Source organism: Perca fluviatilis, chromosome 11 (genome assembly GCF_010015445.1).
Source record: "Perca fluviatilis chromosome 11, GENO_Pfluv_1.0, whole genome shotgun sequence".
Classification (NCBI taxonomy): domain Eukaryota; kingdom Metazoa; phylum Chordata; class Actinopteri; order Perciformes; family Percidae; genus Perca; species Perca fluviatilis.
Window position 1 is genome coordinate 522,200 of NC_053122.1, and position 17,501 is coordinate 539,700.

Here is a 17,501-nt window from a genome sequence, read left to right on the forward strand (position 1 = left end):
CTTCCACTTAAGTATGGTGCTTAAAGAGCACTTCAACTTCTACTCAAGTCACTATTTTGATAGAGCACTGGTACTTGTACTCATGTCTGGGTCTCTGGTACTTTATACATGTCTGCTTGAGGGTAATACATTGTTTTATTTTTTCATTCTGTTTTTGATGTGAAAAGAAAATCTGAATACAAACGATTCACAGAATAAAATGGAAAATATCTTTTGACATTCGCAAAAGTCTTTATTCATCAATTTCAGATCATAGTTACATTACAGTTTGTCTGCACTTTCATCTATTTACATCAACTAATTATTAGATATACTGTAGCAACACTAAGCCTGGCAAAGCACACTACTTCAAAAACACAGTTCACTTTTATATTTTTATATAAATGTAGACCTACATATTAGTAATTAGCAAAAGTTATGTTGCATTTCAGAAAAGCTACTCAAGTAAAATTATGTCATCAAAATACATGATACATGATACATGTACATGCAAGTAAAATGGTATGGCAATGAATTGGTTAACCCTTCAATCGTCTTCAGGTCAAATTTGACCCAGAAATGTGGGTTTCTTTCAACCAAATGTCAAAAAAACAAAACGTGGATGGTTCCCCACAACGCTCTTCACAAGTAAAATAAATGATCAGTTCACTTCTTTTTTATGGATTTTTTTTTTTTATTCAATTTTATACCATTTGAATAGAAAAAATAACGAAGGTGACAAAATGTCAAAAAAAGATTCAAAAAGATGGGGGGGGAACAAACAAAAACATCAAAAAGCGAAATACTGACATTTTTTTTTTTTTAAAGCTTCAAAAACGTTGAGAAAAGTGTCGTAAAAGACGACCAAATCGTTGAAAAAAAGGTTTGTATTTTAATTTTTTACCCAGAAAAACAGAAAGTTTCCTGGTCGACGGGAGGACAACACAAGGGTTAAATCCCCCTATGGCAGATCATCCCAACACCTTAAAGGAGAAGCATACATTCAGCTCTGAGTTTCAAACCTTATAGAATAAATGGTAAAGTTTGATGCATCACTATCGAGCAAACCGATTTCTTCTGTTTTATCCTCTCAAAGTAAATACTGATACTTCCCATTCACACGAGTTGGACTGCCGTAAATCTTACAGGTACATTCTCCTATAACAGCAAGAACAACAACACTTAGCTGCTTCTGGTTTTTCTCCTTTTGTTTCTGTTTCTTCTCCTTCCTCCTCTACTTTTCCTCCATATACTTCTCATTCGTCACCTCCTAACCCTTCTGCTGCTCCTTTTGTTAACCCACCACTTTGCTGCAAAACTACAACAGCGGGCCCACAGAAAGACTCCACCTGTGATTCTGCTGCAGGGCCCTTTAGTAACAGCAATAACAACACTAACAACAAGAACATTAGTAATAGTCCCAACAGTAAGAGCAGGGTCCCAGCAAAGGGCACATAGACACAAAATGATAGCAGCAGCAATGAGTAGAATACAACACACAGCAATTTGGTTCCATTAGGTCTTAGCCAGTCCTTTATCCATTGATACACTTTTTGTAAAAACCATGGTCCTACTAATCTTGCTGCACCTGCTATTACTGCTGCCGCTACTTTCCTTACTATTACTGGTGTAAATGGACATAGTGGTGTGGCTGCAAGTGCCATTCCTCCTACAATATCTGGATCATTTTTTTTTAAACTGCTTTTCCTCCTGCTTTTTCTCCTTCTGTTTCTGTATCTACTTCTGCATTTTCTCCTTCTGTTTCTGTTTCTTCTCCTTCCTCCTCTACTGCTCCTCCATATACTTCTCCTTCTTCACCTCCTATCCCTTCTGCTGCTCCTTTTGTTAACCCACCACTTTGCTGCAAAACTACAACACCGGGCCCACAGAAAGACTCCAGCAGTGATTCTGCTGCAGGGCCCTTTAGTAACAACAATAATAACACTAACAACAAGAACATTAGTAAGAGTCCCAACTGTAAGAGCAGGGTCCCAGCAAAGGGCACATGGACACAAAATGATAGCAGCAGCAATGAGTAGAATGCAACACACAGCAATATGGTTACTATATGTCGTGGCAGGCTCTCTAAAAAATCTATCACTTTTTGTACAACCCATACTCCTGCCCATCCTATCCCTCCTGCCCCCACGGCTAAAGCTATTATTTTTGATGTAATTCCTGAACCCCCTGAAGCTCCTGAACCCGCTAAATCTTCTGAACCTGCTAAATCTTCTGAACCCCCTAAATCTTCTGAACCCGCTAAATCTTCTGAACCCCCTAAATCTTCTGAACCCGCTAAATCTTCTGAACCCGCTAAATCTTCTGAACCCCCTAAATCTTCTGAACCCGCTAAATCTTCTGAACCCCCTAAATCTTCTGAACCTGCTAAATCTCCTGAACCTGCTAAATCTCCTGAACCTGCTAAATCTCCTGAACCTGCTGTAAATATAGTTCCTAGTGCACCTGGCCCTGCTATTAGTGATGTAAATGTAGTTCCTAGTGCACCTATTCCTGCTAGTAATGCTCCAAATGGCAATAGTAGTGTTGTGGCTGTAAGTGCCATTCCTTTTACAATACCTAGACCAATATTTTTTAAGCCTACTTTTCCTTCTGCTTTTTCTCCTTTTGTTTCTGCTTCTTCTCTTTCTGCTTCTTCTCTTTCTGTTTCTTCTTCTTCTCCTTTTCCTTCTGCTTCTTTTCCTTCTGCTTCTTCTCCTTCTGCTTCTTCTCCTTCTGCTTCTTCTCCTTCTCCTTCTGTTTCTTCTCCTGCTTTTCCTTTTGTTTCTTCTCTTTCTGTTTCTTCTTCTCCTTCTCCTTCTGTTTCTTCTCCTTCTGCTTCTCCTTCTCCTTTTCCTTCTGCTTCTTCTCCTTTTCCTTTTGTTTCTTCTCTTTCTGTTTCTTCTTCTCCTTCTCCTTCTGTTTCTTCTCCTTCTGCTTCTCCTTCTCCTTTTCCTTCTGCTTCTTCTCCTTCTGCTTCTTCTCCTTCTCCTTCTGTTTCTTCTTTTTCTCCTTCCTTTTCTCCTTTTTCTCCTTCTGTTTCTTCCTTTTCTCCTTTTTCTCCTTCTGTTTCTTCTTTTTCTTCTGTTTCTACTTTTTCTGTTTCTATATCTACTTTTTCTTCTTCTGTTTCTATATCTACTTCTTCTTTAAAAGCTTTTCCTCCTGCTTTTTCTCCTTTTGTTTCTGTAGCTTCACCTCCTATTCCTTCTGCTGCTCCTTTTGTTAACCCACCACTTTGCTGCAAAACTACAACAGCGGGCCCACAGAAGGACTCCAGCAGTGATTCTGCTACAGAGCCTGTTAGTTTTAGCCACACATTCTTTGAGACACTTTTGTTCGCCTTATTTCTGGGGTGTCCTTGTGGCATTTTTCCTCCAGAGGTTCTGTTGTTCTCTCTTTCTTTTTCACTCCACACTGTTTGTAGCATCTTGTTAGTGTAGCAGCCTCCTTTGTTTTCCATTACTATCTTGTCTGTTGTGTTGAGCAGCTCTGCCACCTGAAACTTGTTGCTTCTGTATTCATCCTGTTGGTTGTTTTTCCAGTATTTATTATCAACAACATGGCATCGGCCGCCGCACTTCTTCACCAGATCACTGAGACATTTATTCTGATCAACAAACTGATCAATTGTCATTCCTTCTGGGAGCTGGTCACCATGAGTGAAGACAACAGCAGCATACTTTAAAGCTTCCTCTGAGAAATATTGACATATTTTAGTGATGACAGCCTGCTCCTCCTTAGTGAATTTCTCCACTTTAAGAACAATGAAAAAAGCATGAGGCCCTGGAGCGCACTCTGTGATGCACCTTACTATCTCACTCTTCAGCTGCTGCTCAGGTCTATCTGTGTCAAAGAAACCAGAAGTGTCGACCACAGTTAGTCTTCTTCCATGAACAGATTTTGACCCTGCTTGACATTCACTTGTTCCACAGATGGAGGTATGGTTTATCTTGAACACATCGTCTCCAAAAATGGTATTTGCTAGGCTGCTTTTCCCAGCTCGAGTTTTTCCCAGCAGGACAATCCTGTATGTTTTTAGCACTAGGAGAGAATAATAATCTAAAGTTAATATTGTGCATGTGTGTTTGGCTGTTTCATTCAGTAGTCATTTTAGAAATCTTCTGGAGCCAGATGTAGATGTGTACTAGGGTTGGGTATCGTTTGGTTTTTTTTTCGGATACCGGTGCTAAAACAATACTTTTAAAACGGTGCCGGTGCCTAAATGGTGCCTGAACCGATACTTAAAAAAATAGCGTACTAGGGAATAGGGTATTTTACAATAACTTTGAATGCACCACGAGGCTTACTAGTTTCAAGTGAACTTGCTTAACGTCCCTGTGGTATCCTAACTGTAAGTGAGAGAGACGCTCGCCTGGGCATCTCAAAGACTTTCTATAGGTAATAAGCTGTTAACTTAAAGCGTGGAAGATGTGGTATCCTAACTGTAATATTTTTAACTGTAATATTAAGTTACAAGAATGCTTATCTGTAAGCTATATCAGTTACTTAGCTATGAAGAATAATAGTTCATTTCCTTATACTGTTTCTGACGTTAGCTGCTAATAACGAATGTTCCAGAAGGAGGCGCTATTACATTGAGTTCTGAATCAGAGTATGTTCAGCTGACCGGATGTTGACTCTAGTTAAAAAAGACTGAAGAAGTTGTTGCTAGCGTGAGACATGTGAAAGTAACTTGTGAAGAAACCATGCTGTCCATTTGTATTAAACTTGCAAACATGTGTGGATGCTGTGGACATTCAGTTCTTCATTAGATCAGATGTCTGCTTGCCTGTGCTGGACTACCTCTACTCCAACACCCCCATCCCCATGAACCCAACATCCCCCTCCCCCACTGCGTGTCGTGTTATATTGTTATGTTGTGTTATGTGCAGCAGTGCAAATGTACTGCTTGCGTGCTTATGTGCTGAGGTGTTTTTTCCTGTTCCCACACTGTTCTTATCTTATGAGGATAGTCTGTGAGCGGCTTTTTTGTTTCCCTCTCCTCTCCTCATGTCATGCTGTATCTGTTGCGAGAGTTAGGAGAGAGTTGAGATGGCGCCACAAATGGCGACTCGGTGTGTTTGTGTATGTTGCTTTAATGTTTTAATGTGACCTGCACTTACGATACCAAGACACATCCCTCGTGTGTGTAAACATACTTGGCAATAAAGCTTTTCTGATTCTGATTCTGATTCTGATTAGAAGATACCACAGTCTCGCTGTTGAATCGTCTACAGTGAAATACAGACACCCTTTACACGTTTAGCTGTCAGCATTTTAATCATGTTTAATCCAGCTACTAGCTAACGGTAGTCTAACGTTACCTGCTGTCAGGTGTAATGTTAACTAGTGTCACATGCAGCGATGCTCCTGTTGCCTCTAACGTCTGTTTCAGAGCATCAGAGCGCAGCGAAGACATTTAATTGGCACCGAAATCTGCATTGTGATTCAGTCCGGTAGATACCGGTCGTTAAGGCACCGGGGACGTATTAGCAGCAGGTTTGGTACCCAACCCTAATGTGTACACACAAAAAACATGCATACACCATTTCCCACACATAAACTGGCACATCTAAAAGAGTGTGTGGTGAGAATGAGCCCATGTCACACATACGATCTAAGAAGGGTAACCTAAAAGTAAAAACATTTTTCATTAAGGCTGTTTTCCAATTTCATTAATTTAGTTATTATTTTGGTACACACAAGTATTTCAATCAATAGCATATTTAAAATCTTAACTTTAAATAATTGTTAAGGAGTATTTGTTATCATTAACCACTAGGCCACCATGCTGCTGATAGTAGTCATTGATCATATTTCTGATGTTTAATAAGAATGATTATACATGTGATAATTATTGGTACTGTGGTACCAGCCTGGTCTCACTGAATTCCGTAAAATGGGCACGGACTGGTAACAGCTCATTCCGTGGTGGTGCTGGTACGGAATGTGTGAAAATTCCGTGCGGCCACCACGGAAAACAACGCCAATGTAAAGTCAATGAGAAGATGACGTGGCACGGTAGTGAGCAGTATGTAAGGCCGGAATTCCACTTAAGGAGATTGGTTGGGGTGGTAGATGGGTAAAACACAGGACTTTCACTCAGGAGAGCGGAGTTCGCGTCCCGCGTGAGGCGTTTGTCAGTTGTTGTTTTTATTTTTTTATTTTTTTATTTTTTTTAAGCGTGTCCCGCGTGTGGCACGGAACCGTAAGCCCACCCACGACCTTTTCCTGAACCCAACCGTCCCGTTCTTGTCGCGTGTCACGGAACCGTAAGCCCAGCCACCGTTTTTTTTTCGGCGATCCGCGTGTCACGTAAGCCCGTATTTCGTTTTCGGTGATCCGTGTTCATTACACGGAATTATTCCGTGACAGTTCAACGGATTTTGTTGCAATTCCGTGAAACTGCCACGGATTTTGAGTTAAGGGTCCGTGCCCATTTTACGGAATTCTGTGAGATCGGGTTGGTGGTACGATCACGTGTAAGCGGTTCCCAGCAGAAGTATCACTATGCAAATAATTAATTAGGATGTTTTCACATCACTTCATGGCTACCTGTATGAGGGGAATTCAGGCTTGTACATGTACTTTTCTTAGGATATCCTACGAACCCGTTCATGAGCATGAATTGATGTATATATACGTATATAATATATAAACTCAAAAATAAGTTTTTACCTTTGATGCGTTTCCCAGCTTGGGCTCTTCCTGCGACAACAGTCCTTGTTGATGGCACTATACAAACACAATAATTAAAAGTAATTAATACTGAATAGCCTTTTTGTTTTGGCTTTTTCTTTCACACTGTCACACTTAGTTTTTTATATATATTAAAGTATTTATCTATTCATGTTGTCACTGTAAATGCCTGCTTTATGCAAACTAATTCACTGCTTCTTAGGAATGCACCAAATCCAGATTTTTGGGGTTTGGCCGAATTCCAAATCCATTGGTTAAGATTCTGCCAAATCCGAAACCGAATCCGTCGTATGGTTAACACCAGTTTTTAGCCGTGAGTGTCCTTCCTTTGCCGTACCTGAAGTTGCTGCATTCTGGCTGCTGTCTGGAGATTCCTTCGTGCACAACTCGTATTCTTCCAGATGTTTCGTACCAGATGTTGTAACAGCGGCCATGTTGTGTATAGTTTAGGGTCCTCGCCACCACCAGACCAATCAGCATTGAGCTGATTGAACATGTAGCTGGACTTGAACGGTCTTCTTTTGACTGAAAGTTCTGCCAAACAACAACTTGTTCTGCTCACCAGATCCATGTCCACTTCCTCACAGCCTGCTGCATTGAACGCTCCACCTACGTAAACACCTTCCCGTAATCAACAGCGCCGTCACTACGGCGACCAGCGTAGCGCGCCGAGTGCATGCGTAGGGTTCGTTTCCCTGGGAACAACTTCTAAGGTTCAGCAGAAACCCAACCGCGTCAAAAAACCCAATATTCAGCCCAATCCTGGATTTAGTGCATCCCTGCTGGTACTAGAACTGTGACAATCGCTGTGATAAGAAAAGATAAGATAAGATATACTTTATTGTCCCCGAAGGGAAATTTGTTTTGGACTCTGTCCATTCTGCAGCGTCAGAAAGACAATACACAATACAAAAAAAAAAGACAACAACAAATACAAATATCTCTCAACACATACTCTCTTGCAATACAAATATGCTTACCTATACATATACGGTAATAAGCCTTTTTAACTACTACTTTCATTGGCACTTCCTATTTAACAACCCATCGGCTGTATTCTCCGCAATAAGTGGGACACTGCCCTCGCACAGAAAAATATTACAAAAATACAATATTGCACAGCTATTTTGCATTTGTTTGTTTTCTATTGCAGTGTTTTCTAATTTTAATACTCTACATTGAAATAAACTTACACCCAAAACTAATGCAGAGCAACACTGTTCCTATCTAATTTAATTTCTTACTTTACTTTTGTTCTTTAGTTAGCTTGACTAAATGGCACAAAAAATCATCTCATTATGGTTGCTCCAACAACGAATACTTGTTTACCTGACACGGTTTTGACTATTGCTGTTTTTCCTCCTCTTCCAGTTACTTCTGCACCTCCTCCTTCAGCCTCTAGTTCTAGTCGTATTGCTGCGTCGTCTTCTTCTGCTGTTTCCTCTTCTGCTCCTCTTCTATCTCCCTTGTTTTCCTGCAAAACTACAACAGTGGGCCCATAGAGAGCCTGCGCCAGTGATTCTGCTGCAGGGCCTGTCAATTTGATCCACACATTCTTAGAGACACTGTTCGGTTCTGCTTCAGCTTCATCAGAGTCCAGTTTCGGGATGGTCCTATTAAACAGAGAGGAAGACCACCAATGAAGGGTTAGGGTTACGTTTGGGTTACAAACTGTAAAATGTTAGGATAAGATTTGTGTGTAGGGTTAGAGATTGTTGTCTTACCTCTGAGCTGTTGTCTGGCTGTCCTGTTCCCCACATGGAGAGGTTTCCTTGTTCTCAGACTGATCCATGCTGCTGATCTCAGTCTTTCATCTGCAGAGGAAACACAACATCATTTCTACCCATTGGCTCGTCTTGTCTTTTTCCCATAAGTGTCAGGTGGACACAGTCAGAGGAAACTCGTATCTGCTGCTGTAGTTCTAGAATCAGTCCACTAGATGGAGCCATGAGGCTGCAGCACACACACACACACACACACACACACACACACACACACACACACACAGACACACACACACACACACACACACACAGACACACACACACACACACACACACACACAGACACACACACACACACACACACACACACACACACACACACACACACACACAGACACACACACACACACACACACACACACACACACACAGACACACACACACACACACACACAAACACACACACACACACACACACAAACACACACACAGCAGCTGAGCAGAGACACAGATGACTAAGCTGATTAATGCTGCTGACAAATCATTCAGCACGATGAAACTGATACTTAAAGAGAATGGGAGTTAATGAGTACAAAGTCAGCATCCTCTGACTGATGTGAAAACACTTCTCCACAGATCACTGCAACACGAACAGAGGCATTTAGGTCACTGCATTTTATTCTGAAAGGTGGCAGAGGAAACAGTAGAGTGGACGCAAATAGTTTCAGTTTTAGTTTTACTTTTTAAATGAAACTGAAACAAAACTAAACCTAGTAAACACACCCTAAAAACGAACTAAAACTAAACTAAAATGTCATTCAAAAGTAAAAACTACGATATAAATAAAAATGTAAACTAATTGAAACTCAAACCACTAACAACCTTGTTACTCAGCTGTAAAGTTTCCATAGTAACAGACTCTCCTTTCTGGTAGTTCTTCAACACAAGTCTCCTCCACACTTTCTCAGGAAATAAATATTAGAAACATTATATTTATCTTTACAGAGACAGATCTAAAAACCAGAAGAGACGAAGGACACGTGGTTTTATTATCAATCAACAACTTACAGTTTCTTCTAACGGTCCAACGTGTCGACGGAGAACTACTCACTTGAGCAGCTTCCTGATGAGTTACAGCCTTATATACTGTCTGCTTCCTACTGTTATTTTTCACAATAAGAGCTTCACACGCACACAAGGTAAAATCCCCAAAATAAAAGATTTAATGAAGAAAGAGGATGTTTAGGTGAAATACAAAAGTTGTGTCCACATCACCTGTTACAATTACATCTGCTCTATTTTCTGTATAATAATAGAGGTTTTTATATTGTACATATTACTAGTATTACTCTTAATTTTACTCTATTTTTTTCATTGAATGTGTATTTTTTCTGCTGTAGCGAGGTCATTTCCCCAGTGTGGGATCCCTAAAGTCTATCTTATCTTATCTTGTAAATCTGCAGAGTAACACGCTGTCAGATAAATGGAGTATAACAAGTACAAGGTTGTCTTCTGAAATTAAAGTAAGTATTCAGACATTTTAATGCAGTACAAGTACTAATACCACAGTGTGAAGTTACATCAGCTGGCTGACCAGCAAGTGGTATGTGGCGTTGATCAGGATGTCTAATTTGTACATATTTAAAAATAATAAAATAGACGTACACTGTAAAATATTACAGACCCATTTAGTTATGTCCACTTATTTCTTATTTTTAACTGAACAAGCTTATACAAGTTGTGGATTTTGAACTCAACTTTGAACATAAGTCAAGACTGCAACTGGTTCATTGGCTGGCCAATTCCCATGATGCAAGGCGGTAAATAGAGTTTGCTGAAAAGTTTGCAGTTTGTTCGAAATACAAATTAAACGTGTGTTTAGAATGTAGTGTTTTGTTGCCTGGTAACGGTCATTGTTGTGCTGGTTTACATTTGTAACCATGAGTTAAGTGACTGTTACGTTTGATAAGAAGAGCAGGAGTATTACAGTGTTAGACTGTGAGCAGTAATAGGCTTCCTTCAGCCATTAATCTGCGGCGTGTCACTTCACTAGCGGCCATTTTATGTCAAGTGACACAAGATCAGCAGAGAGGCCGCTGTTTTGCACGGGGCCCTGGGGTGGCCCCACCCAAGCACCCACGGTATCTCCGCTATAAAAGTGGTTATGTTGTTTTAACTTGAGAGTGTGAGTTGAAACAAAGCAGAAAGGTATGTCTGTTATACTAGGCAAGAAAGGTTTCTTGCATTATTAAAGAAAATAAATGATTTGTTTTAACTTAAAGTATGAAGTTAAAGCAAGTAATACAACGTTAAATCAACTAAAAGAACAACTTTAACAAAACTAGAACACTGTAGTTACATCAACCTCATTAACTTTAATTTCTAAGTTGAAACAAAGGCAGTCTTCAACGTTGAGTGAACTCTATTTTCAAGGCAGCAGGGGAACTTGCATTTCCAAGTTAAACTAACATGAAATTTATTACAGTGTACGCTAACTAAACTCATAACTTCTCAACCATTTTAATTTGTCTAAGATACTGAAATCATACTTGATAACACTCATTTATTTTGCAGAATATCTATAAGATTACACTCTACTTTTATCTAGAATAGAATATTTTTATTTGTCATTGTAACAGATACAACGAAATTTAGTGCAGACCTTGTCAAGTGCCAAACATCTACAAGGTAATATATGCCTAAATAAATACATAAATAAAGAATGCTGCTACTGCAGACATATTAATGCTAAAAACACATAGGCATCCACATTTAAAAATTGCACATAGTGTCACAATGTGTCTAGTGCTGGAGCTCAAAAGCAGACCAGGACAAGGTAAGTAGGAATAACAAGGTGAGTATTTATTTTGAATATGAATATTGAAGTGGGTAAGTCCAGATGGTTGGCAGTGGGTGAAGCAGGGAGGATGGAGGGTTTGTGCAGATCCAAGAATGCAACTGTGAAGCTGACAGCCAGGCAGGTGTTGCTGGGCCTTTTTCACTAGCTCAGGGGTGTGGGTGGCCCAGGTCAGGTCCTCCATGATGTTAACTCCCAGGAAGCGGAAGTCAGAGACCCTCTCTACACAGGTCCCGCCTATGACCAGCAGCTGGATGTCCATTTTCTTCCTCCTGAAGTCCACGATTAGATCCTTACCCTACAGTCACATTAGCTACAAAACAGAGTGACATGCACTCGCTAGGTGTGCCTATACTCCTGGGCTTGGCAACAGTAAACAGAAATTCTCCGGTGCTACCTTCAAGTACGTCTTACACGTCACTTCAAAAGGTATTGTCAAGTCACAAGAACGATGTTTTTGGATTTAAAAGTAGTTATTTCTCAATAAAAGTAACAAAATATATGAGATAAAATGCCAAACATATCAGATATATACAGAAATACCATGTCCTGAAGCGTTTGAATTCTTTTCTTCGACTCGAGCCACTGACCAACGTCACGCTGCCCTCACGTTGCTTCACTCCGATTGGCTGTCGCTTTGTCGCATCGCTCAGCATTTGCATGAAATAGACTTCTTGTCTATTTCTTGTCTATGTTATACTATATATATATATATATATATATATATATATATATATATATATAGTATAACACACACTATAGTTTCTTGTTGGCCACAGTGGTCACATCTTGCTGTCATGCTTACCTTTAAACAGTGTGCTGTTTAACCCAGTGTGTCCAAAATCTAAGTCTTGATAATATTGCCTCTTCTCTCCTTCCTGCACATTTAATTTCTTCCACTTTCCTTTGGATTTTGTAAAACTATCGTCCTTTCCTCTCCTCCTCCTTTTGCCCTCTTTTCTTCAATCTCTGTTTAGTGATGCTCTGAACTTCTGATTGCTGAAACTAACAATGCCAAATCAAATGTCATTATTTTTAGTAGCCTCCTTTATAATCTCATCTGCACTTTCCTTTCCTTCGTGCTGTTTCCTGAGTTGAAAAGAAAATGTATGACTTCAAGTCAAATGACAACCTGGGGATGTTGCAGTGCATGATGGGAGGTTTCTGTGTTAGTGTACAGAGACAATGAAAAACTCATAATGTGAAAGTAAATATGCCAAGAATCTTATTTTAAAGATAAAATGTGCCTTTAATGATATAGACAGTCATCAGGAAGACAGAGCAGACAGTTAGTGTGATCTTCAGACAGACAGAGAAACAGAAAATACAAAGATTTATAAAAACGAGATTTCAGAAGCGTGTTCAGTCTGCTGCCCAGCGTTGCTACGGGATACGGGTCAGATATGCTAATGAAGGAGCTGGATGGACCAATCACACGGGCATCTGCAGCTGGGAGTACTCGTCCTGCCCCTCCTTCTCCTCCAGCTGAGGCTCGGCATCATCAGCGTCCAGCTGCAGGACAGAGGACACAGGACATGAGGAAAGAGGACATGAGGAAATGAGGACATGAGGACATGAGGACATGAGGACATGAGGACATGAGGACACGAGGAAAGAGGACATGAGGACACCAGGACACACAGGACATGAGGACACAATGACACGAGGAAAGAGGACATGAGGACACAAGGACACAAGGACACAAGGACACAAGGACAGAGGACATGAGGACACAGGACATGAGGACACAGGACACAGGACATGAGGACACAGGACATGAGGACAAGGGCACAGGGCTCCGACTAACAGATATATGAGCTTGTTGGTCAGTTACGTGATGCCGTTACACTATTTGGACGTTTTTTTCACATGATTAATTCAGTCAACATATTTTTATTGAACTGTTTTTGTCACGAGTATTTTCTCAAAGAACACGAATATTAAGCTGAGATAAAGCGACGTCATGTCTTTCTGGAACTAGGCAGATTTTTCTGAGCAGTTAGCTAACGTTAAATGCTAACCACGCTTGCATCGTACATCACAATATGTATGATCAACACTTCATTAATCTTGGAGGAATCCGCTGTTTCGGGTGGTTTGTGTGTCTCTAACAGCTATACTGAAACGTCAGGTCACACACTGAGCTGTCACTCAAGCCTACTCAAAAAAAACTCTTAGCCAATAGGGACGCACGCACCCTTGAAAGACCCGCCCATGCCACAGGTTTGTGCCAGAATTGCAAAAAGAGTCTTGAAGTGCAAACAAGAAAGACATTTTTCTCCTGTGATTAATTCAGTCAATATATTCTTTTGAACTAATGTTTTGTGGATATTACGCAGCGATAAAGCAACTTAATTTCTTCCGGAACAAAGTTGATTTTTCTGAGCTTTTGCGCTGCGAATAAAGACGTCAACCAATCACGTTGTGTGGTTCACGTACGAGGATCATAATACAACTGTTGCTGCATCTGACGCAACTTTGCTCGGAGCCACTATGCCAGGAGTAAGGATTGTCTCGGACGCGCAGCAGCTGACTCGTAGACAACTTAAATGTTTATTATGTTCAAAGTTCGTTCTTTTACATATCAAAGTCACGACCACGGTCAAAAAACTGTGTCCCTTCTACTCCTGGCACCTCACACTACCACCTGTATACAGTACAGGCCAAAAGTTTGGACACACCTTCTCATTCAATGTGTTTCCTTTTTATTTTCATGACTATTTACATTGTAGATTCTCACTGAAGGCATCAAAACTATGAATGAACACATATGGAATTATGTACTTAACAAAAAAGTGTGAAATAACTGAAAACATGTCTTATATTTTAGATTCCTCAAAGTAGCCCCCCTTTGCTTTTTTTGATAACTCTGCAAACCCTTGGTGTTCTCTCAATGAGCTTCATGAGGTAGTCACCTGAAATGGTTTTACCTTCACAGGTGTGCTTTGTCAGGGTTCATTAGTGGAAGTTTTTCCCTTATTAATAAAAAAAGCAAAGGGTGGCTACTTTGAAGAATCTAAAATATAAGACATGTTTTCAGTTATTTCACACTTTGTTGTTAAGTACATAATTCCATATGTGTTCATTCATAGTTTTGATGCCTTCAGTGAGAATCTACAATGTAAATAGTCATGAAAATAAAAAGGAAACACATTGAATGAGAAGGTGTGTCCAAACTTTTGGCCTGTACTGTAGGTGATCAGCCCAAGTAGGTGGAGCTGAGACACCATATCAGTACCATAATCACAAATTACCCGTGCCAGACCGAACCAGGCTATATCCAGACTGACGTCATGAAATGGCATATGTAGGACATGCCAAAATTGTATATGCCATTTTGGCGTGTTATCAAGACGCAAAATCGCTTTTTAGCGTGTTTATCAACGCAACCCACCCACCATTGACCTACATTACGAGTGAATTTTCGCCGTAGCGAGTAGTATAAAGGGACGTAGGATCGCGTAAGGAGGTTGGTTGTGGTGGCTGATGGGTAAAAAAGGACTTTCACCAGGAGAGCTTGGGATCGTGTGATTATCAGCTGTTTTTATTTTATTTTTTTAAGCCTTCCCCCAATATTTCTTTCCTAAACCCAACCATGTATTGTTTTCCTAAGCGTGTTCTTGTCGTTATTTATTATCATGTTTTTGTCACTTTTTTGTGTTACTAAAGCCTTTCCCTGTCTTCTCTTCCTAACCCAACCTTTATTTTTAAAACGCGTGTGACGTTGTTCTCGCGATAGTACGTCACGTTCTCGCAATAACACACAACGTGGCGACGCGTGTATGTTTACATCTGCTGTATACAGCGTAGACATACACCTGGATAGCCGAAAATGCGTCCAGATAACACGCCATTTGGCTTTAGGAAAGTGGCGTGTATGTTTACGCAAAGTCATGATGTCATGTTTCTCGCGTGATTTGGCGGAGCGCCACCTCTCAAACCTGCATTGCTGGTTTTGCCAGCAGCGTTCCCCCCTTGTTCCCCTTCTTTGCTATCGGGATGATTCGCCCTACTACGAGTTTGTTTACCATCAAAATGACTTCGAAGCTGCTATATTAAGATACAAATCTTGCATAGTGTGCCTTTCCACGTATCTGGAACAAACGTCCGGTAAATTGTAGATTGGCACCCACGCTCAGCTCTTTGAAATCAAGGCTGAAGACCTTTCTTTTTGATACTGCCTATATTTACTTTGTTGCACTACACTGTATTGGGAATTTTATTCTTTTAATCCTGTATTTAATCTATTTTTGATTAACTGTTTTAATTTTGTATGAATTGTTTTAATTTTGTATTAACTATTTTTTAATTTTGTATACATTTTTATTAATTTCTAACTGTGTTTTAATGTTTTATGTAAAGCACACTGAATTGCACCACTGCTGAAATGTGCTATACAAATAAAATTGCCTTGCCTTTAATTATGACGCCCACAGTGTGTAAAAGCCTGAACTGTTACCAGGTTAAAGTGTGTTTTGTTAGCCCTGTTAGCTGTGTTAGCCCTGTTAGCTTTTTTAGCGTTGACCCGTGCGGCACCCTGCGTGCTAATGATGATGTCATGATTATTTACATGGAACCAGGTGGGTTTAGGATGCTTAAAGTACTGATTATTTACATGGACCCTGGTGGGTTTAGGATGCTTAAAGTACTGATTATTTACATGAAGTCTGGTGGGTTTAGGATGCTTAAAGTACTGATTATTTACATGAAGTCTGGTGGGTTTAGGATGCTTAAAGTACTGATTATTTACATGGAGTCTGGTGGCATGGAATCATGACGCCCCCAGTATGTAAAAGCCTGAACTGTTACCAGGTTAAAGTGTGTTTTGTTAGCCCTGTTAGCTGTGTTAGCCCTGTTAGCTGTGTTAGCGTTGACCCGTGCGGCGCCCTGCGTGCTAGTGATGACGTCACGATGACATCGGTGTGACTCACGCTCTGCAGCTCTCGGCGGTTGAAGAGGCGCGGCAGCAGCAGCATCCTCACCGGGATGGTCAGCAGCAGCATGAAGGGGAACGCCAGCGCCGCCGCCGTCGCCATGACGACCCACAGGAGAGACAGACAGGTCAGCTGGACCACGGTGAACAGGTGCATCCTCAACGTCGGCACAAAGGAACAGACAGAGAGAGAGCACACAAGAGAGAGAGGAGAGAGAGAGAGAAAGGGGGGGAGAGAGAGAGAGAGAGAGAGAGAGAGGAGAGGAGAGGAGAGAGAGAGACAAAGAGAGAAAGAGACAGCAAAGAGAGAGGAGACAGAGAGAGAGAGAGAGCAGAGAGGAGAAAGGAGAGAACAGAGACAGAGAGGAGAGGGAGAGAGACAAAGAGAGAGAGAGGGAGAGAGAGGGGGTAAAGAGAGATGACAAGAGACAGGAGAGATGGAGAGAGGAGAGAGAGAGAGGGAGAGGGGGAGAGAGAGAGAGAAAGAGAGAGAGAGAGAGACAGAGAGAGAGACAGAGAGGGAGAGAGAGGGAGAGAGAGAGAGAGAAAGAGAGAGAGAGAGAGAGAAAGAGAGAGAGAGAGAGAGAGAAAGAGAGAGAGAGAAAGAGAGAGAGACAGAGAGAGACAGAGAGAGAGAGCAAGAGAGATGTGATGCTTCTTTACTTGAACTTCATGTCCCTTTAAATCAAGACCAACAAGATCCAAATCAAGTTGATCTGAACAAGTTCCAGGTAAAGTTAAAGTCCCAAATGAAGTTTGAGTTAAAACAGGTAAGACCTCCTGCACACTGGCTGTGTGGCGTGAGCGTGGCGTGAGCGTGGCGTGAGCGTGGCGTGAGCGTGGCGTGAGCGTGGCGTGAGCGTGGTGTGGCGGCTGCGTGGCGTTTTCTACGTCTTTCCCCACCAGAAAGGTGTCTGACGCAGGGAGAACAAGTATTTGATACACACAAATTAATTACTTAAAAATCATACAATGTGATTTTCTGGATTTTTGTTTTAGATTCCGTCTCTCACAGTTGAAGAGTACCTATGATAAAAATTACAGACCTCTACATGCTTTGTAAGTGGGAAAACCTGCAAAATTGGCAGTGTATCAAATACTTGTTCTCCCCACTGTACACCTACACCTACAGTACAGGCCAAAAGTTTGGACACACTTTCTCATTCAATGTGTTTCCTTTTTATTTTCATGACTATTTACATTGTAGATTCTCACTGAAGGCATCAAAACTATGAATGAACACATATGGAATTATGTACTTAACAAAAAAGTGTGAAATAACTGAAAACATGTCTTATATTTTAGATTC

The 17,501-nt window shown here is 40.8% G+C and overlaps 2 protein-coding genes across 3 annotated transcripts in view; both read right to left on the bottom strand.

Moving 5' to 3' along the window:
- Positions 1-1,069: 1,069 nt before the first annotated feature.
- On the bottom strand, positions 1,070-9,535 carry LOC120568477. The gene is made up of 6 exons (XM_039816041.1): positions 9,471-9,535; positions 8,403-8,492; positions 8,008-8,291; positions 6,658-6,714; positions 3,064-4,020; positions 1,070-1,137 (listed from the first exon to the last, which is right to left on the bottom strand). Exons 2-6 carry the CDS (start codon positions 8,468-8,470, stop codon positions 1,070-1,072), a joined length of 1,434 nt encoding a protein of 477 aa, XP_039671975.1. The 5' UTR covers positions 8,471-8,492; positions 9,471-9,535.
- Positions 9,536-12,508: 2,973 nt separating this feature from the next.
- The window catches only part of LOC120568671 (anion exchange protein 2-like), a 10,809-nt gene continuing 5,816 nt past the window's right edge, over positions 12,509-17,501 (bottom strand). For both annotated transcript variants that reach the window (XM_039816326.1, XM_039816325.1), the window contains exons 5-6: positions 16,191-16,364; positions 12,509-12,771 (exon numbers count right to left, since the gene is read on the bottom strand). In XM_039816326.1, coding sequence (XP_039672260.1) covers positions 12,691-12,771; positions 16,191-16,364 — 255 coding nt within the window. In that variant the 3' untranslated portion in view covers positions 12,509-12,690. The remainder of the gene's footprint in view (positions 12,772-16,190; positions 16,365-17,501) is intronic.